This window comes from Ovis aries, chromosome 15 (genome assembly GCF_016772045.2).
Source record: "Ovis aries strain OAR_USU_Benz2616 breed Rambouillet chromosome 15, ARS-UI_Ramb_v3.0, whole genome shotgun sequence".
Classification (NCBI taxonomy): Eukaryota; Metazoa; Chordata; class Mammalia; order Artiodactyla; family Bovidae; genus Ovis; species Ovis aries.
This window is the reverse complement of record NC_056068.1, coordinates 50,440,890-50,462,334: the sequence shown is the minus strand read 5'-3', so window position 1 is coordinate 50,462,334 and position 21,445 is coordinate 50,440,890. Positions and strand designations below refer to the sequence as shown.

At 48.6% G+C, this 21,445-nt stretch overlaps 2 protein-coding genes across 12 annotated transcripts; one reads left to right on the top strand and one right to left on the bottom strand.

Moving 5' to 3' along the window:
* The first annotated feature begins 157 nt into the window (after positions 1 to 157).
* LAMTOR1 (late endosomal/lysosomal adaptor, MAPK and MTOR activator 1) lies at positions 158 to 6,574 on the top strand. Its single transcript, XM_027979489.2, has 5 exons — positions 158 to 272; positions 4,612 to 4,757; positions 5,000 to 5,077; positions 5,422 to 5,548; positions 5,954 to 6,574. The coding sequence occupies exons 1-5, from the start codon at positions 231 to 233 to the stop codon at positions 6,044 to 6,046; spliced, it is 486 nt and encodes a 161-aa protein (XP_027835290.1). The 5' UTR covers positions 158 to 230; the 3' UTR covers positions 6,047 to 6,574.
* A 362-nt stretch (positions 6,575 to 6,936) lies between these two features.
* Positions 6,937 to 21,225, bottom strand: LRRC51 (leucine rich repeat containing 51). 11 transcript variants are annotated; one of them, XM_060399242.1, is made up of 8 exons: positions 21,105 to 21,225; positions 19,845 to 19,972; positions 14,008 to 14,091; positions 13,267 to 13,404; positions 9,043 to 9,098; positions 8,875 to 8,943; positions 7,815 to 7,963; positions 6,937 to 7,537 (listed from the first exon to the last, which is right to left on the bottom strand). In XM_060399242.1, exons 4-8 carry the CDS (start codon positions 13,346 to 13,348, stop codon positions 7,396 to 7,398), a joined length of 498 nt encoding a protein of 165 aa, XP_060255225.1. In that variant the 5' UTR covers positions 13,349 to 13,404; positions 14,008 to 14,091; positions 19,845 to 19,972; positions 21,105 to 21,225; the 3' UTR covers positions 6,937 to 7,395.
* Positions 21,226 to 21,445: the final 220 nt, after the last annotated feature.

Genomic DNA, 21,445 nt, shown 5'->3' with positions numbered 1-21,445 from the left:
CTGTCACGCAGGGTGTGCCTTCCCATTGGCTGGCTATGATCACGCGGTAGGGGCGGGGCCGGAAGCTTGGGTTCTGGCGGCAGCCACGGCTGCGAAGCCGCTCCGGGAAGGGGTAGGCACGGGGGCGGTGGTTACTTGCTGGATCCTGGTGCCGGTCATGTGACCGGAAGGGCTCGTGACGGACGCCGTCCCTCCTCGGCGCGGCCTGAGCGCCCGGCCCGACCCCCGCCATGGGGTGCTGCTATAGCAGCGAGAACGAGGACTCGGACCAGGTGCGGCCGCCGCGGGCGGGGCTCGGGAATGAGGGCTGAGATCCTGGGGCATGGGGCCCAGAGAAAAGCGTGCAGAAGAGGGTCACCTGGACTGCAGGGCTTACTGAGTACGGAGGCCCGGAGGGGACAGATTACAGAGGAGACGCCAGCCGGGCTCCTGTTCCTTTTAAAGCCCGCGTTCTTTCTGCACACCCCCCCACGTTAAGATGTGCAGGCGGCCGCCTGTCCCGCTCGCTCCTGCCCCTTCCCCTACTTTCAGACGTTTACAACTTAAAGGGTCCTCAGCCTCCGTCTCTGGGAAAAACTCCCTTCCCAGCTTCTTGTGCCTTCTCTATGCTTGTATTAATGGGCTTTGTGAACCCATTGTAGAGGTGGGTAAGCTGAGGCTCTTGAATTATGTTGCCCCGATATGAATCAGAAATCTTTGTATACTCTGAATCCTTGGGGTTGAAGAAGGAAGGTCACTGCTGGTTTGGAGTCAGGGAAGGCCTCTGGAAGTTGGTGTCATTTGAGCTGATCAGTGAAGGATTTAATAGACACAGTGAGGGCATTGAGACGGTGGGAATTTGGAAGGCAACAAAACGGGTTTAGCTTTGGCTAGATGGCGGGGAAAGAGAGGTGGGATGGGAGCTCACTTTGGCCTGCCTCAGTGCAGTCCCTGCCTGGGGCCTGCGGGCTCCTGTACCTAGAGGGGTGTTCTGGGTATTCAGCTGTAGATCTGATTCCTTGGCAGAAAGGGTTAGGTTGGGGCGGCCTGTACAGTTTTAAATTCTGCCTCTTCCCCTTGGTGTAGTCTCACGTCTTGCTACACTTTAATCCCTGCCCTGCCTGCCTAACCTTTTTGAGGAGGGCAAGACCTTTTCAAGAAGTCCCAAGTTTGCTCTAAGTCCTAAGTCTCACTTGCTGTCTTGGTTGCCACTGAGCCTGGATTGTACATTTCAAAACATATTGACAGGAAAACTGTAGAAAGATTTCAACAAGTAGTTCACAGTCTAGAGAAGTAGATGGTCACAGAAATGGATTATGTCACTGGTATAGGGGAAGTAGGTCTTTCCCCAGTGACTCACATGAATCTATTTTGGGTCAAAGACTTAAGCTTGGGAAAAAGTCATTTGTATGGGAGGCACGGGTGGCCCCTGGATCTTACTAAGTCTCCAAACACCCAGTGAACATATATGCCTTATCTTAGGGATGCCATCCAGGCAGTACTTCACACTTCACCTCTGGTAAGAAATTGAAGATAATACTCGTTTCTACTAGGAAAGCTATGGCCTAGTGGGAAATTGTCCCCTAAAGTATAACAATGGACTCTTGCACAGAATGAGTCAAAGGTTAACTTTTTGTGAGAAAGGATACCAGCTTTTGGAATTTCTACTTTTCTGAATCTACACCTTCCCCTTGATGGGTTTCACTTCTGGTCCTAGCTCCCAGAGATGGTGCTTGATCAGTCCTGGGTGATTTTTTTTTTTTTTTTTTTTTGACCATGGACCATTTTAAAATTCTTTATTGAACTTGTTACTGTATTGCTTCTGTTTTATGTTTTGGCTTTTTGGCCAAAAGGCATGTGAGATTTTAGCTCCCTGACCAGGGATTGAACCTCCTTCCCGAGAAGGCAAAGTCTTAACACTGGACTGCCAGGAAAATCCCTGTCCTGGGTGATTTGAGGCCTCAGGTGGAGGTCTGCTTGCCTAGTCTATAAGCCATAACCATTCACTGTCCACTCTCTCAGGTCTTGGGCAGGCCTCTCTCCCATTCTCATATTGGACTCTTGGTTATAATAATAAAAAGAAAGGTACATTATGTTACAGTTTTCAAAGATCTTTTACAGTTATCTTGCTTAACTCTTGTCCAACATCTGTTATATAGGTTCTAGTTATGTCTATTTAAAGGTGAAGAAAAAGTTGAGAGAGGCTGTGATTTAGCCAAGCTTATAAAACAGAGGGCTTCCCAGGTGGCACAGTGGTAAAGAATCCACCTGCCATTGCAGGAGATGTGAGAAATGCAGGTTCAGTCCCTGGGTCAGGAAGATCCCCTGGAGCAGGAAATGGCAACCCACTCCAGTATTCTTGCCTGGAAAATTTCATGGACAGAGGAGCCTGGTGGGCTACAGTCCATGGGGTCTCAAGAGTCAAACACGACTGAACGATTGAGGAGACACACACATGCACACACAAAACTGGGAAGTGCTACAAGCAAGGTGTTCTGCTGCCAAGGCCTGTCTTTATCCATTGTGCTAAGCAGTGTCTTCTGGCTGTGCCCACAGACCAGGTGGCTAGTCATAGGCAGACCACATACATGTCTATGAAGAGAAGATGGTGAAACTCCTCCCAGGTTGATGCTGACTTTAGGACAAATCTTGGTGTGAAAAACCCTCCCGTGTTTACATTCACCCTTTTGGGGGTGGGGGCGATGTTATTTGTCCACTCTAACGGTAGTAGCATGGCCTCTTCAATGAGTTCAGGGCTCAGGAAGAGAATCTAGTTCTTTTCCTTTTGTTTGGCTGTGCTGGGTCTTCACTGCCGTGAGGGCTTCTCTCTAGTCGTGGTGAGCAGCATCTAAGTTGCGGTGTGCGGGCTTTTCGTTGTGGTGGCTTCTCTTGCTGGAGAGCACTGGCCCTAGGGCATGCCAGCTTCAGTAGTTACAGCACTTGGGCTCAGTAGTTGCACGGAGCCCTCCTGGGCTCTAGAGCACAGGCTCAGTAGTTGTGGCGCATAGGCTTAGTTGCTCTGTGGCAAGTGGGATCTTCCCAGATCAGGAGTCGAACCTGTCTCTCCTGTGTTGATAGGTGGATTCTTTACCACTGAAACCCATAACAGCCTTGTTCTTGAAGGACCCCGGATAGGGGAGAAGTGGCCTTGTCCTGCAGGAGCATCTGTCTGAAGTGGGGCTGGGGAAAAGATGGACATATAGAAAGCAACTCAGGCTTTATTATGGAGCCAACTTTCCTTAGAGATAGTTTAATCTTTGGCACACAGTTTGTCTTTCAAGTTCTTTAATACTTAGCCTGTGTTTTAGGTGGGTCAGGGGGTGTTTAAAGGAGTTGGGAGCTGATGAGGCAGGAGCCTAGAGCTTCTGTCTCACGCTGTTGGGAACAAAGGACATGGGCAGCCTAGGCTTGAGAAAGAAGAGTAATGTGAAAGGACTGACCTTGCCTAGGTTGGGGCAGGAGGAAGTGTGTTCTGTAAGGAGAGTTGAGGAGCTGTTGGCAGGGGAGCTGGGAGCCTGCAAGTGTGAAAGACTGTACTAGGAACTGAGATGGGCCTGGAATGGAGCACTAAGGAGTCTGGTGGTCTGGCACTGAAGGCTGATGAGTCAGCTCTAGCCAGGGTGGCCCCTTGTCCCTGGCATCATCCTGGGTACCCTTGTTCTTTATACTTTGGATACGCAGCATGATGGCTTATCCATTTTGCAGCTGACACAAAGCCAGCAGGGATTTACAGCTGATGGGCTCAAGGCAGGGTTGTATTCAAAAAGATTGCGGTAGATTAGATCAAGGGACTAAAACAAGCTGAGGAGAAATAACACATAGCATTATATAGGACCCGGGAGACTTGCTTTGGTCTCAGGTCAGTTCAGGGGTTGTGGTGATTGGCACAGGCCGGCAGAAACAGGACTGCTGACACGAAGGAAGCCACGTTCACAAAGGTGTGGCGGCTTGGCGAGGGCAGGAGCAGCTCCGTAAAGGCACTCTGGGAGCACCGATTTAGGTTGTGGGAATCCCACGCAAAGAGGAAAGGAGAGTGAACGCCTGAGAGTAGAAGGGGCCTACCCTCAGAAGGGACTCTTGGATGGCAGGACCCAGAGCCTGCAGCTGGGACTCCTGAGATAATATGAGAAATGGCTATCGAGAGGTTGAGCTTGCTTTCCCTTGGGGCCCAAGGCCTTGTCTGGCCTCACAGGGCCTCTGGGAGCAGACAGTCTGACCAGGGAGGATCTGGTCTGGGGGATCAGAAGGGCCATACTCGGGCTCCTGACTTATATCAGTGTCCCATCTAGACCCCACTGCTTTGGTATTTTCCACCTTCTCTGGTTTCCAGCCTCCAGTATCCTTTCTCTACCAGGTGCTGGGCTATTTCCTGAAGTTGCAAGGCCATGACTAAATACCTGCGTTGTGCCTCTTTCCATCTTTTCAGGGCCCCTAGGACTGCTTGGTTCCACTTTAGCTCATACTAGACCACCACCAGCCTAGCTCCCAAAGGCAAGCAGGATCTCGGTCCTGGAGCGGACGCTTCCGTACAGTTGGGCACTTGGGATGTTCCTAATAGAAATATTTTTGGCGGCTAAAGGTCAGAGCTGGGCTAAGAGGAGAGGCTGATGTCTCCCCTGTGGTCTCTCCTAGGACCGAGAGGAGCGGAAGCTGCTGCTGGACCCTAGCAGCCCACCCACCAAAGCCCTCAATGGAGCCGAGCCCAACTATCACAGCCTGCCCTCTGCTCGCACTGATGAGCAGGCGCTGCTCTCCTCCATCCTCGCCAAGACAGCCAGGTGGGCATCACAGGACTGGGCCTGGGACAGCGCTCCTCCATGCATGTTAAAGACTGGGATGGGGGGCCAGACCCAGGGTGCAGGGGACAGGTCAGTGGGAAGAGGCACTCCTGGGCCCAGTTGTCCTCCCGTGGGCAGACAAGGACACGATTGTCAGATAGCCCTGGAGTTGTCACCTGGCAGGGAGTCTGTTCGGCCCTCTCGGAAGCACCGTTCACGTCCTTTCTCTTCTTTCCCCAAAGCAACATCATCGACGTGTCTGCTGCAGACTCCCAGGGCATGGAGCAGCACGAGTACATGGACCGGGCGCGGCAGTACAGGTGTGCTCCCGGCCGCTTGCAGCCTGAGGCTGCTGGGCCCTCCCTCCTCCTCCCTCTGCTCCAGCTGTGGAGCCCTGGCCCCGGTCCAGGCTCCTGGTCTGGGTGCAGCCCAGGAGGGTGGCCACAAATCACTCGGGTGCCTCAGTCGATGTTCATGTTGACCCAGCTTGCCCCATGACCTCCAAGGGTGTGGAGAGCAAAGGAGGTGGGCCTGGAGAGGCTTTGCGGCGAGCTAAGGCCTCGTCACCTGCTTCTCTGGTCTGAGGGATGAGGCCTGCCTGGGCTGGTTGGGCCTACTACTGTAGCCTGACTGCCTGTCCCCACCCTCCCCTCTCCTCCGCCAGCACCCGTTTGGCTGTGCTGAGCAGCAGCCTGACCCATTGGAAGAAGCTGCCGCCGCTGCCGTCTCTCACCAGCCAGCCCCATCAAGTGCTGGCCAGCGAGCCCGTCCCCTTCTCTGACTTGCAGCAGGTGAGCCACCCCTCGCCCCACCCTCTCCACCTCTGAGGAGCTGGAGAAGTGGAGGGAGGGAACCTGGTAACCTGTGCGCCCTGCTCTCTCCCACCTCACTCTTTCTGTCCTCCCCATGCCCTCTCTTCAACCTTTATTCTTTTTCTACCCTTTGTTCTTTCCGCCTTTCTCTACCAGGTGCTGCGCTATTTCCTGAAGCTGCAAGGCCATGACTGACTACCTGCGTTGTGCCTCTGTCCATCTTTTCAGGGCCCCTAGGACTGCTATTCCCACCCGTGCCGTTTTCTTTGGCTCCCTGTCCCCCATGGTTCCCTCCTCCCTGACCATCCAGTCCCCCTCCCCCACTCCGGATCTCCCTCCTCACGCCTCTGTTTCTGTCTGTCTCTCCCCGTCCCCCTGTCCCAGGTCTCCCGGATAGCTGCTTATGCCTACAGTGCACTTTCTCAGATCCGTGTGGACGCAAAGGAGGAGCTGGTTGTACAGTTTGGGATCCCGTGAAGAGAGGGGGTCCCTGGACAGCTCTTCTTCTCCTCTCTTCGCTCCGTCTCCACCCTGCCTCCCCTGGCCCCCAGCCACACTGCGGCTTATACAGTATCCTAACCTGCTACTAATCACAGAAGAAAGTGGAGGAGGAGGAGAAGAGTGAGGCGAGAAGCCTGAGCAAGTGAGGATGCAGCAAGGGAGGGTAGAACCATTTGGGACTGGCCTTCGAAGCTCTGGCCAGGGGTGGGGTAGGGGTCACAGGACAAGGCCTGGTAGCTCTTCCCCGTCACTGGGAAGGCGGAGGGGCCGGTGTGGGGGTGGTCACTAGGGGGCCTGTTAGGGCCCCCTGCCCACCCTTCCTTGGCCTCACCCCGGTCCCCCGTCCCTGACTTGGGGCTCATGTGCACCTCACAAGGGCCTGTGACCAGGGTCTGGAGGAGCTTGAATTTGAACGAGTTGAGTTTGTATTTCTAGCACCCTGGGTTTTTACGTTTGGGGTTTTTTGGTTTTGGTTTGTCATCCTCGATAAAGGACATGTATCCATCTGTGTGTTGGTTCCCGCCCGTCTGTCCTGCCCACCACCCTCCTCATGGCTACTCCAGTCTGTGAGCGGCATGATGGACGAGGGGGAGGGGGTATCTTCTGGGGGCACTAAATGGAATCCAGGAGATTCTCAGGTCTTAGCTGAGACTCGACCAGTGCTAACCTCAGATTGGATAAGACTCTGCTTGTCCCTTTTCCAGCGATGGGAACACTATCAAAGCTGAACAGGCTGGACTCTGAGGCAGCCATCATCCTTGTGGGCATTGCCTCAGGCTCAGTGGAATTTCCAGGAAGCCCAGTGAGGGGGTGGAGGTCTGCATGCAGACCAAGAGCACCTGATACGGAGTCAGCAGACAACACAGTTTCAAGCAGAAGATTGTTTTTATCAAGTGAAACCTTAAGCAGAATCATAACACGCAAAACATGAGCGAGGAGCTACTCTGATCTGATTGAAGTGGGGCGTCCAGAGGTCACAGCCCATCTTCCTGGCCTCCTGTCACGGAGGCCTCTGGGGCGTCTCCACAGAACCTTGGTGCTCTGCGAAGCAACTCTAATCTCAGGATATTTGAACTAAAGAGCGCCAAAGGTCCCAGACAGGTTAGATACATTTCCCAGGGCTACGCCATCAGCTGAGGCCAGCGGGCCTTTCTTTCCATTTCCTCCTTGTTTCAGTGACATAAGACCAGAACATGATGCTGGTTACCTGATTTGGGGGGCGTCTTTGCATGGCACAAGGTGATCTGCTGAACAGTTCAAATCATTTATTGTCAAACCAAACGGACCACCCTCAGACCTTTAAGACTGCTGGGGTCCTGGGAACCTCAGGGTGCACTGTGCTTGATCCGGACCTTCTTCGGTTTGATGTTCATGCGTTTCCACACTTCAGCCGTTGTGCGGTCTGCTTTGGTGACCCCACTGAAGTCGAATGTGGTGATATGGGGCAGGGTACACAGCACATATTGCCTGTGGGGAAGACTCGGGCTGGGGGCCAGCCCCCCTTGCAGGACCCCTTTCCCCCTCCACCAGTCACTCCTGTCTCCCCTGACTGCAAGGAATGGAGGGCCTTGAGTAGAGTTTGGAGGACACTGGATTTATCCTGATTTGCAAGCAAGAAATGCCTAAAGCTTTCTCCCTTCCCCGGTCCAAGCAGAGCAGAAGGATGGTGTTGGGTTTCTAACCCCTGCTCTCGTTTCCCTCATGGGGGCCCAGCGAGAGCCCATGTCCAGGGCGAGGGACTCACCTATACCCCTTCTCCTCTTCAATGGGGTTCCCGTGCAGGGTCAGGCTCCGGAGCCGAGGGAGGGCAGCCAGCTTGTTCACTTCTCCAAGGCGCTGGATGCTGTTGCCATGGAGATAGAGGACACTCAGGTTGAAGAAAGTTGTCAGGACCTGTTGGGAGAGGAGACTGGAAGCTAGACTGGAGAAAGCCTTGTATCTGTGCTCAGGACTGACAGGTGGCCAAAAAGGAAGAGTTTGGGGAAAAACTTGTCACCCTCACAGCCATGCTGGATTGAGATTGACTTTAGCGTTTCATTTACCTTTGAAGGGGTTCAGGGGCACCACACTGACAGCACTGTGATCCAAGGGGCAGGAAGTACGGCCCTGGGTCCCACCACTGCCACTGACTTGCCAGGCGCCTGTGTGCTTTCCTGGAGCCTTAGCTGTCCTTTCACTGAAGACCATTCCAGCTTTAGTATTCTAAGATTCTGTCACAACAGGGGACAGTACCTTGCTAGGTCCATCAGAGCTTTTAAAAGAACAGTTAAATTGAGATCCCTGCACCTGGGGAATAGTTTCCAAATCCTACGATAGCTCCTGTCTTTCCTAACAGAACTTGGATGAAAAGGGGCCAGTTTTGTTTGTTTGTTCGTTAGCATTTAGCCTGAGTTCATGAAAAGTAACTGCTGTTCTTTAAGTGACTACCTCTATTGAAGAACTTGGCACAAAGCACAGTGGGTGCCCAGTAAGCTACAATTTTACTTTAGCCTCCTATGCGAAGGCTTGCTGTGTGCTGGTTGCTTTTCATATGTTTTCATTTAATCCTCACAAATGTTTATAATGCTGGCCTATTTATCCCCATTTTTCAGACAGGGAGGTTGAGGTTTTCAAAGGTTAGGAGCTTACCCAAGGTCATAAAGTCAGTAAGAGGCAAATCTAAGATTTGAACCTATAACTGTGTAAGCCCACAGCCGTATGCTTTGCACAGCACCATGCGGCGTCACTACCTCCTTGACAATGTGGGAGGTGGGGAGACTGGGGGCTGGACAAGGTGGCTTCAGGCCTGCCCTGATTGGACTCACAGGATCAATGGAAGTCAGGTCATTGAAGGACAGGTCGATCCAGGCCAGGTTCTCTGGATGCTCCAGGAGCTGTGAAACCGCATGGTTGAAGTCTCTCAAGTCAGTGAGGACATTGTTGTTTAACCACAGGGACTGGGTCATTGACTTCCCCGACTTCGCATGCCTTACTGGTCGTAGCCCTGTCCGGGGCTCCTCGCTTAGCAGATCTGTGGGCACAGAGTGAACTTCGGGTGTGTTATCTTTGCTTTTCTGGCTTGGGGGGTAGGAAGGGACAGCTGGGAGGATTTGTAGCTAGAGGAGCTGGCAGGGCCATACCCCCATGCTTGTGTCTTGTGCAATTGCATGCACTGTCCCACAGGCAGTTAGAGGGAGCTTGGATTAAGAGCCCAAGACTTCCCATCCCAGGCTCTTGGTTTGGGTCACATGCCCATGTCAACTGTCATTAGGTTCTCTGTATACCACTCCTGTGTGGGAATTGGAGGGAGGCACAGTTTATAGATGAGGAAACCAAGAACAAGAGATGTTGGACCTGAGCCAAGATGCTAGAGCACAAAATCCAGAATTAGCCACCAGCAGACCCTATAGAGTTTCACTTCAGTGTTAACACACTCTGGATATCCTCCCCCTTCTTCTGTTAATAGTAACTGTGCGTCATACTGGACATACAGTGGTGAACAAAATGAGAGGCTCTGTATGGTAATAGAGCAGGCGTAAAGCAGATGTTTATGTCTTGGAGGCGGTCACGTGGGCAGAATGAAAGCAAAACAGTCAATATAATATGATAAATGCTCTTTAAATTGTGGAAGCACAGGAGAGGGGCTCCTAACCCAGTCTGAGAGCTCAGGGAAGTTTCCCAGGGAAAGCCGAGACTGAGCTGGATATCTCAGTGGGTTAGGAGACATTAATCAGTCAAAGAAGAGTGGAAAAGGTGAGAAGAGCACTAGCAAAGGCACAGAGGTATGGGATAGCATGGGCACACATGTATGTGCTGTGCAAGGGGGCAAGGAGGGGAGAGGAGGCAAGGAGCCTTGAAGACCAGGTTGAGTGTCTTAGATTTTATCCTGTAGGAGGTGGGAAGTCACTGGGGGGTTGAAAGCAAAGGAGATGATTCACGTCTTTCAGAAATGAGAGATCGTTCTGAAGCTTCCATTTTGGCTCTTTCAGTCATCCAAGCAAGGATGAGGGGACACACAGCATGACTTGACGGTTGACTAGATGTAAGGGTAGAATAATATTCACGGGTGTCATTCAGTTTCTTGGTATTTGGGGAAATGTCAGTCCTATGGGCCGATGTGGGAGGAAAAGGAGAAGCATGGTTGGGAAGGTGGAAGTTCGGGCTTGGCCTTGGCATGTCTGAGGTTCCTCTAGTACAGGAAAGAGGAGCAGCCAAGGAAGCAGTTGGATACAAAAGTCTAAAGCTCAGGAGACACAGACTTGAGAATCATTAGCATAGACTGTATACAGGTTAGTAAAATAGATGAGATTGTTCAAGCAGAGTGAGGGGAGAGGGGGAAGGAGAGAGGAAGAGCGGGGGGAGGTTCCATTTAAAGAAGTCAGTGACCAGGGTAGGGCAGGGAGAACCAGGACAGGATAGTTTTAAAGATGCTCAGGGAATCCATAGTCTGTAGGAGTTTCAGGGAAATAAACTGAAAAGTAATTTTGGCAACTCAAAATTGTTGAGGGTTGTCTCAATGAAATGGGCCTGGCGGCAAGCTAGGTTGGAGTGAGTTCAGGAGCAAATGAAAGGTAAGGAAATACAGACAGGTGGTATAAACACCTCAGAAAGTTTGGCTGAGGAGAGTTGGAAATAGAGCAATCTTTTTTTTTTTTTTTTTTAAGAGCAATCTTAGAACCCATCTGTATGGACCCTTTCCCTTCTTCTTTTTTTTTTTTTTTTCAACAGATAAGGTCCAGGGAGAGAATGGGCTCTGCCCAAGCTCAGAGACTTGTCAGTGGCAGAGCCAGAACCACTCGTCAGCTCAGCTGAGGTGATTAGATGTTTCCTGTTGTTCCTATTATGCCTTTAGTTACTTGTCTAAAGCTGCCTCCCAGAAAGGAAATATTTAGTATTTTCTGAACTGGTCAGCTTGTCTTCAACCTCCCCTCAGCTCTGAGTGGACACACTTCTTTTCCACCCCTACCCAACTTGAACTCAGCTGCAGGTCAGGCAGCATCCACCAGATGGCTCTCTGTCTTAGTCCTGGAATGAGCACAACCCACAGGTGGGGCCTGAGGGTCGGGGGAGGTGGCAGGAGGGTCCTGTCCTGGAGGAGAGTACCCTAGCTCATGAATAAACTAATCCTGACCCCCTGCCTCACATCTCCTGACTTCGAACCCTGAGATGAAAGAGGAGTAAAAGTTAAGATCAAAATAAACCTGCATATGGACTAGTCTCCAGTCTGATGAGGCAGTGGCTTGGGAATACCACCAAGCATGGGGCTGACCCCTAGCTCAGGGGGAGCCCCTGGGGATGGCATTTCCTAAAACTTGAGGCCACCTGGGGTTGCTGTTATCACAGGTGGAGGAGGGAGTCCAGGTTGCTATGGTTACTGAGACAGACTCCATCATAGCACTGCATTGTCCGAGGATCAGTCAAAGCTGCCCTGTTCAGAGTAGGCCAAGACAGGGCTGGAAAGTGGACCTAAATGCCAACATTGAAAAAACTGGGGATTGTCTAGCTCCAGGATGATCTGAGGAAAACATAATCTGTCTTCGTATCTCCTGAAGGGCCGTGCAACTTTCCCCATGTGTCCCCAGAGGGCAGGAGTTAGTCTGATGTGAAGAACTTCTGTATGTCATTGCTCACCCTGGAATGGAAGGGTTGGGAAGTGTGTGGTGTGGGACTCCCTAAACTGTGGGAGTAGTTAGAGGACTGTGCGTTGGAGGTGGTAGGCTGTTTGCCTTCTAAAGTCACTGTCCTTTCAGATTCTGTGCTCCATATGTTAATTCAGGAAATTGTGTACCAAGTTCCCCCAAACCACCCTGTCCTCTAACCCCAATTCTAAGTAAATACACCAAGTGCTGTGGAGAACCTGAGGCGAGATGGACCTCTCTGCTTCTCCCTTCCCCTCTTAGCAAGAAGCACCATGCCTGGCATATGTGTACAGACCTGCACACAGATACGTAGAAGTGCTTAATCATAATTAGGTGCTCAATATTTAAGTACTGAATGAAAGATAGGGCATCTGTACAGATTATGTTTGGTGCTGTGGAGTTATACTTGGTCATAGTAACTTCTCTCCTCATTCTGAGGACACAATGGAGGGCAGAACTACATCTCCCCACTCAGAGCTGGGAATTCCCAGGGTGGGTAGGAGTCATACTTCCTTCTTCCTCTGTCACCTCAGCTATCTTGTGCATAGCCATTATTTCAGCTAAAACTCTGTGGAACATGGACTCCCATCAGTCAGAACTGATGGTGTGCATAAGAAAGGAAGGTCACAGCCAGTGGATGTGTGAGAGAACAAGCAGGAGTTACTGTTGTGACTGATGTCAACCCAAGCTGTAAGTACCCTAAACCCAAACCGCAGTAGGATCTCGTATCCTTGATAACTATTCATCTGCTTCTTGAACTTTCTCTGATTACCTAAGAGAGACAACCAAAGCCAGGTAATGCGTCTAGGATAGGCCAGCCTGTGTTCTGTGAGGGCAGACGTACTGATGTGTTTATGAGAGCAGATAACAAAGACAGAAGAACTTCCCTGGGAAGAAGCATATTACCTTGAGAATATGATCTTGCTGAAGCCTTCCTCTGTCCCCTCCTGAGAAGTACTAACTACCCCCTTACAAACACACTGAAAGATAAAATGAGCGTGGGCAGTGCTGGCACATGCAATAAATGTGGGTGCTAATGGAATAAACTTGGATATGACCGGAATTAATATAAAATTTGTCAATAACTATTTCGACTGGAAACATGCCAGTTTGTTAGTATCAAGACCGTGCATGTTTCTACCGGTGATCAGGACAGGCTTGTGTCCTGAGACAGGAGAGTAGGTTCTGCCTGTTGACTGGGATGCTGAAGCAGCCTGTATTTTTCTTTCATTAGTCTCTTCTCTCCAAGTAAGAAACGGAGAATAAAACTATCAGCTGATAGACTGGCTCCCCAGTTTTCTTCCACCTGACTTTCCTGCTGTAGCCTGGATTCTTTTGAAGAGCATCAGTTACCCTAAAAGCTCCCTTGGTTCCTTTCAGATGTGCTGATTTTTTAAAATGCCAGATTCTTCTACTCCCACCTCCCTACCCACTACTTCTCCCCAAAATGATGACAAAAATCCCATAGGCTTATGGGAAGAATCTCTTTAGGCTTTTAAAGAAAAGGCTGGTTTCTCCCTAGGGACCACACCCAGCCTGTTGCCATGGTGAGTGGAGTGCCGTGCTCTGGTTGCTGACCTTGGGTCACGTGGATGCTTCGGAAGGAGTAGTCAAGAGGGGGCTCTTGCACTGAAGTGTTCATATAGTTCCGTTTGTTCATAGCTCAGGCCATCATTTGTCAGGTGTAAGCATGGGCCCTGGGAATCCGGGTTCAGCCTGGGAGGACAGAGAAGGACTGGTGTTCGGCCCTCGGGTTTTCCCCAGAGCCCTCCACCCCAGGTTTGTGTGGCTGCATTTCTACTTGAAGATCCCAATCATGATTCCTTGCATTCGTAGGGCACTTCCTACTTCTCCGAGCACCTTCATATCCCCGAGAGTTCACTGACAGTTAAAACACCTTCTACCTTCCAGACGAAGAAACTGAGACCCCAGGGTGGAAGCACTTGCCCAGAGTTAAGCCAGTGAGTCAGCTGAGGACTGCCATCATAGTCTCCTGAATCCTACTCTGAGACCCTTCCTGCTACTCCACAGTAGCTACCACAGAGGCTGTCTTGATACCTATCCTCTGGTGACATCAACTGGGCTATTCTGTTGCTTAACAAACCCCTGAGGGCCTGTAGTGGATTTGGTGTCTGCCAGCCCTTTACAGCCTGACACAGATGGGGATTTGCTACCTTCTCTGCTTGTCTGTCGGCCCCCACCCCCATCCCCCGTCATCTTTCCATCAAGAGACCTTACTTTCAGCTACATCCTGAATGTAGTAGTACATATATAAACACACGTACACATAAAACCAGAGTCTGCCTCACTCTCACTCACCTGTCACTGATGCATGAAACTCCACCATTAGGGATTCACTCCTTTGGGTTCAGGGATTGTCCCCTGTTAAAATGGAAATACCCCCTGAGAGGGGTGAACAGTGTTACCGTCATTCACAATGTGGTGTGAATTGTCTTATCAGATCCTTTCCAATTTGTTGGCTCAAATAAAGCTGAGAATTTTCTCAGACTGGGCAGAGCCATGAGACCACCACTCGCCTGGGGAGGGAGAGCTGGCATACTTTGCCAGAGGGGGTTTGTATGTGGCACAAACACAAGGTAAATAGATTGACAAGCATGTGTCCCAATCAGCCTCCCCTTCTCACGCCGTCCACTGCTGTCACTGTGGCAGTTACTACTTGTTTTCCCAAAGGACTTTATGGTAAAGGTAAGGTATAATACCTTTAAGGTAAGGTATTTTATGGTAATAACACGCTCATGGAAAAGGATTTGTAGAAAAGAGCTGTCCTGACAGAAATATAATGAATATCACAAATGCTGGCCATGTGTGTAGTTTTTTTCCCACATACATAATTTGAATTTTCCTATAGCTGTATAAAGAAAAGTCAAAAGAAACAGGTGAAATTAGTTTAGTAATTTATTTAACCCATTATGTCCAAAATGTCATTCAACATATAGTCAATATTAAAAATTGAGATACTTTACACTTATAGCACATCCCAGCTGGAACAAGCTACCTGTCAAGTGCTGAGTAGCCGCATGTGAATACAGGCTGCCATACTGGACAGTATGGATGCAGAAAATGAAAACATGGAAGAGAAAGATTAGAAGCCAGAATAAAGGAAGTGAGAGAGATGTACCAGGGAATTAGAAAACTGCGTATCCCCAAAATTCCTGGAGGCTGAAGCAAAAGGGGAAAACTTAGCATATGTGGTTCACATCATTTGATTCAAAGAAACAAATCATTTGTATGGAGAGACAATGAAATTCTCAAATGTTATTAAAATGGAATTTCTCTTAAAAACCACAGACCTGGTAGCTTATAATTAAGCTTAAGCTTAATACAGTCTAGGTAAATTCGTTTTTTGGTGACTTAACATATGCAAGGATAGAGGTGAACAGGTTTAGAGGAATGGAAAGTGAATTTCTTCCTCTCAAAAAGCAGCAGCCTCAGGAATTCCCTGGTGGTCCAGTGGTTTCACTGCTGAAGGTGCAGGTTTGATCTCTGGTCGGGGAACTAAGATCCCACAAGCTGTGCAGTGCAGTCAAAAAATAAAATATATATAAAAAAGAGAGATCTGTCAGCACACTTACAGGTTAGGAAAAAAAGCATTCTCAACTGAGTTTTGGGAAAGTGCTGGCTTGAGTCACTTGACAGCTGAATTGTCAAGTGTGGGATGGACCTGGTGGGCATGGGTTGTCGGGAGTTCTGCATCTTTGGATATCAAATCTACAGACGTAACAAAAAACACTTTATTATTTTGTAGAAATAGAGGAAGGTGTCTTGTGTTCTCACCTAGACTTGAGGACCCACAACGAGTTTGATGCCTCTAAGACTGGATATTTTCTCAAAGTGAGTCCTGTGTTAGGACCCCAGAGTTCAGCCCTACAGGACATGGATTTTAGCTTACAGTATTTAAGGGCAGATTTTTTTAATCATTAGTCTCCTTGCCCATCAGAGAACCTCAGTGGCGTTCCAAAGGGCTTCTGAATTTGTGTAGCACCAGCTCCTGGTGCATTTTTCTGGAAGAGTTAGTATTAAAAAATGGAGCCCCAATAGTTGGATAAATCAGCCCATTGGAAAGCCCATTATTAGTCTTCTCCATTTAAACAACAGCTCAGGCTGTGAACTAGTATTGTGTCTTCTTCATCATCTAATATAGGACCTGGCTTACGGAAATGTTTGTGGGAGGGATAAATTGAGACACTGCCAAATACAAGGATTTCTGTTTTGGGGGTGTTGACGCTAAACTGCTCTTTCTAACAATTGGCTTCAAGATTCAGCTGTTTGAGTCCACACCTCATTCACAGTAAGATATTTAATTCAATTCTTCAAACATTTGTTGAGTGCCTGCTGTTCTATGCCTGACCATAAGGAATGAAGCCAAGATACAAATAATAGAACCCTGTCTGTCATGAGTACAAGAAGGCCTGCTGGGTTGCTATTGGTTGTAGAAAACCAGCCTGCATCCAGTTCTAAGAAACAGCTGCATACTTAGTGAATACTGTTGTATTTCAATACTCAGCTCTAGTGTACCCTCTTTGAAGACTTTCTTTCTAAATAAAATTGATCATTGTGTCCTGTATTAATTCCCTGGATGAACCTTATCATGGTCTCCCCTGTATCCATCTCTTTTGCCCTCTGACTTTTAATAGTTCCATCCACTCTGATGCTTGGTTCAGCCATGTGACTTGCTTTGGCCAAAAGGATGCTGGTAAACATGAAGCAAACAGAAGCTTAAAGAGAGGACTTGCCCTCGTGCTCTTTTGTCAGTGCCAAGAGAACACTGCTAGCCTGCTGGAGGGATATGAGAAACACACGTAGGTGAGATACATGATAAAAAGTGCCAGCGATCCCAGGTGAGGCCATCCTAGACTAGCCTATAGCCAGCCTACCCCAAGTCAAGATCAGGAGAGTCACCCAACCCACCCAACTCAAGGACTGTAGCCTACCAGGCTCCTCCATCTATGGGATTTTCCAGGCCAGAATACCACAGTGGGTTGCCATTTCCTTCTCCAGGAGATCTTCCCAACCCATGGACTGAACCCGGGTCTCCCGAATTGTAGGCAGATGCTTTACCGTCTGAGCCACCAGGGAAATTACCCAACCCACATGTGACTGCAAACACATGAATGAGTCCAGCCAAGACCAGATGAAACACATGGCTGACTCAGAGACCTGCGAACAATAATAAATGTTTATTGTTTTGAGCCACCATGTTTTTGGATGGTTTGTTATGTAGCAGTAGCTACCAGATACATGCTCCACTGTACTTTGAAAAAAATGTCATCACAGCCTGTTTCCTCATCTGTAAAATGGAGACAAACCCTGTCTTGAAAGCTGTTGTATGGCCAGTAACAGATGTTCAATAAATAAAACCAGTTGTTCTCTTACAAGTTGTACTTGTAAGCTTGAGGACAGGGACAGAAAGCAGATTTCTTTCTCTCTTCCCACCTTCCCACCTACCCTGCACTGAGCCTGAAGTGGAGTCCGACTCTTTGTGACCCTGTGGACTGTAGCCCACCAGGCTCCTCCATCCATGGGATTCTCCAGGCAAGAATACTGGAGTGGGTTGCCATTGCCTTCTCCAGGGGATCTTCCCGAGCCAAGGATCGAACCCAGGTCTCCTGCATTGCAGGCAGACGCTTTAACCTCTGAGCCACCAGGGAAGCACTGAGCCTGAGTATTCACTAAAGGCTTGATGGGCAAATGGATAAATAGAAAAATGAATGAAAGAATATATGAATGGTGTCTTCAAGGTGCCACATAGTGAGCCTTGAAGTGACATATGTGAGGAGAAGTGTCAAGCTGTAAGGTTGCCTTATTCACTCCCAGTGGCTGTTTTTGGAGTCTTTCTCCAAAGCCGCTATTCAGCCTCATGACCAAGAGCTAGTCAGACCCTACTGCCTTCCTCATTTGCCTACACTGACTGACTCGATGAATGAATGACAGGGTTACAGGCATACCTACTCTGTTTTGAAGTTTTTCTTCTTGCAACTGGAAATATCATTTACTGTTTTTCAATTTTGAAAGTTAACATGATAACTGAACAGAGTCAAACAGCATAGAGAGGTACACAGAGTAGCAACTAAAAGTGTGACTCCCCATCTCACTCTCCAAGAATGCTCATGATTTACAGTTTGGGAATACAAACTCCTATAAGACATACATAACAAAAAAATATATTTTTAAATGAACACATTCTGTCTATTCCTTTGTGTAAACCTATTTTTTTTTCCTTTTCAAATTATTGTAGATTCTTTTACCCTTTTTAATAGCTGCAGAGTTTTCCACAGAGTTTGTGTGTAACCTGCTTTACTTAATTTAACTTCATTTAAGCAATCCCAAGTTGGTGATGGAAATTTGTTTTCAGTTTGGGGAAACTGCTAACAATTGCAATCCCTTCCCTCTCAGGTAAGTAGCAACATGATGGCCCAGGAAGCTTTGAGAAATATTCAGATGAAGAGATCTGATAGGAGATTCAACAGCCTGGCCCCAGTAAGAGCTATTTATGGGCTACAGGTGGAAGGAAAATCGAAGAATGTCATGAAAAGTCTGCCACACAATCTAATGTATTCTGGGAAGATATATCTCCAGGTACCAAAGGGAGGCCCCAAATTCAACCTGGTTCTTGCTCTTCCTCCCCCAACACACTTCCATTTCTTAGCCTCACCTCCAATTTCGCAGTCCAGCCAAATTTCAACTACTCAGAGTAAGTTTCCTGTGCCTGCCTCTGGGCTTCTGCACATCCAACTTTCTCTGCTTGGTGTACAGTTTCTTCTTTCTGCTGTGCTAATTTTTAATGACTCAGCTCTGGTTTCCCTTTTTTCCCCCTAAGAAGCCCACCCTCATATCCAAGTCTGGGTGTGCAACTTTTCTTCTGGCCTCCCATCGCACCCTTTATTTACCCTTGGTAGCACTCATAACACGAAGATTATCTCCTTACTACCTGTGTTTACATAAACTCCACTGGGGCAGAAGCCATGTTTTTCTCATGGCTGTATCCCTATAGTGGTGACAAGAGTTATTTAGTTGTTTAATCATGTCTGACCCTTTGTGATTCTATGGACTGTAGCCCACCAGGCACTTCTGTCCATGGGATTTCCCAGGTAAGAATACTGGAGTGGGTTGCCATTTCCTTTTCCAGGGGATCTTCCTGACCCAAGGATCAAACCTGCATCTCCTGCACTGCAGGCAGATTCTTTGACTACTGAGCCACCAGGGAAGCCAGTGGTGGCAAGTAGTAAGTACTTAACAATATGTTAAACACTGTATCAGTGAATAATACTATAAAGGAGAGGGACACAAAGTTGCTATAATTGAGGGCTCCGAGCTGGTCTGGGCTCAGTCAGGGAAGCTATTCCTGAAGAAGTGACTGCAAGAAATCTGAAAGATAAATACAAATAACTATGGCATAGGGGAAAGATGAACATTTCAGGAAGAGATAATAGCATGTGCAAAGGCTCTGTGGTGAGTGGTTTCTTGGAAATTTTGAAGACCTTAAAGAAGGCCATATAACTGGAGGGAGAATGGGAAGGAAATATATGGTTAGACTGGAGGTTGGAGAGGTGGGCAGGAGCCAAGTTGCTGCTGCTGCTAAGTCGCTTCAGTCGTGTCCGACTCTGTGCGACCCCATAGACAGTAGCCCACCAGGCTCCTCTGTCCATGGAATTCTCTAGGCAAGATTATTGGAGTGGGTTGCCATTTCCTTCTCCCAGAGCCAAGTTGAGATGTTACCTAATGCTAAGAGCAGTAGGAAGCCCAGGGTATATTTTTAATTGGGAATGTTGTGGGGGAAGTGAACAATATCAGATTTGCATTTTGAAGGATTAGTCTGGTTGCAGTATGCAAAATGGCTGGGAGGGAAGGCAGGAAGGATGTGGTGGGAGCTAGGACTAGAAAAAAAGATATTTAGAAGTAAAGTTGACAAGATTTTATAATGGATGGGAATGGAAGAGGTATTAAAGATAACTCTCGTTTTTTTGACTTCTGTAATGGTGGATACAAGTGAGACACTGGAAGAGATCCTGGCTTGGAGTACATGGAGATTATGAGTTCAGCTGACGACATGTTTGGATGTCTTTGAGATATCTGAAGGAGCTGTTAAAGATGCAATTGGAAAAAAAAAAAAAAAAGATGCAATTGGTTTTACAAACCTGGAGCTTGGGGAGGAAGTTGAGCAGGGTTGGAGATACACACTTGGGTATTGATGCACACAGGCGGTAAACAAAGATGTGGATAAGACAATTCAAGAGGAGAATCTAGAGTGAGGTGGGAAGTTAGCCTAGGACAAAGCATGAGGGAGCTTTAAGATAGTGAATCAATTAGGGTCAGTTAGGAGTCAACCCGAAGCTAGCTAATCATGGCAGGACCAGACACAGGTGTCGTGTTAGATTGTTTACTTCTTGTTTAGTTAAATCTGTTTAATTTCCATTGCCTTCAGTCTCTCTAGTTCCCTCTCCCCATTTAAACTTTCAAGGAAAGATTTGAAACTCATTCAGGGTGAAATGTCAATATCCCAATGTAGGCTATAAAAGGGTCTTTTGCCCCAGGGCAGTTAAACTACTTTGAATAAGTCCTTAAGCTAGAGAGGCTGTAGGCTCAAGCTTGGCTGACAGCAAACTGGGGTCTAGTCCTAGTTGTTACTGACTTGGTGTGTGGCCTCCGGCAAGTCACTACTCCTCTATAGGTTTCAGTTTTCCAATCTGTGATATGGGAATAAATATCCTTGGACTCACTAAGCTCAAAAAAAGACTTGGATGTGAAAACACTAGGTAAGTCGCTAAATATAAGAAACCTGTCATGAATACTGTTAAAAGGAATGAAGCTTTAACTGCAGAACTTGGAGAAGCAGACCACAGAGTAGTGTAGGGATAAAATATAATTTAAGGATAGAACCCCTAATAAATATGTGAGGGAAGATCCTGCTGACTCTCTGAAAAGGAGGCTCTACCCTGGGGTCTTCCTGCTTGGAAGGAAAGGGGCAGTTCAAGCCCCAGAAAGTTTCCTACATCTCCAGAATTAGGGACTGTGATTTACTCTAATCCTACTCCCAGGTTTTGAAGAGTTAGTCGACCAGAGGAAAACCAACTCCACGTTTGACGGCGTTTCAGATCTCCCAGGATATGTCAGGGATTTGAGACAGTAGTACTAGGGGAGGGATCCTATCTTTGTGACGGGGGAGGTTCTTAAGGCCCCCATATCTGTCTGGGTATATTTCTCAGAATTCCCTTCCCTCCCCTCGCCCATCTATCCCACAAGGGTTTGTGTCTTGTTGACTGTGAAAAGGAGTTAGCGGCAAAGGGGGTGGGGAGATCTCAGGTTCCCAAGAAAGAAAGCTCTTAACAGTGTGCCCCTCCCCTCTCATAGAGTTCTTGTACCCTAGAGCAGGCTTCCTGTTTTCCCGCCCAACTCACCCGCAGTTGCTTCCCCTCCAGCCTCCGAGTCCACTACCTCACGGTTACTCAGCGCAACTCCATGGTAACTATTTACGTCACCACGTCCCCTCTAAGAGCCGTAGGCGCTGCCGCGATGCCTACTGGGAACTTTAGTTCCTCAAGAGAAGCGCTCCAAAGCCGCGGGTGGTGCTGGGACTTGTAGTTGTCTTTGCACTCAGGCCGCCGGGCCAGGGTCCGGAAGTTGTGGCACCCTTTTCCCCTTTCCAGTGGCCCTCACACTTCCTTTCCCCGGGTCCTTCAGGCTGCTTCTGCGTGCGACGCCAGCCGACAGGGGCCAATCGCAGGGCGACGCGAGGGGG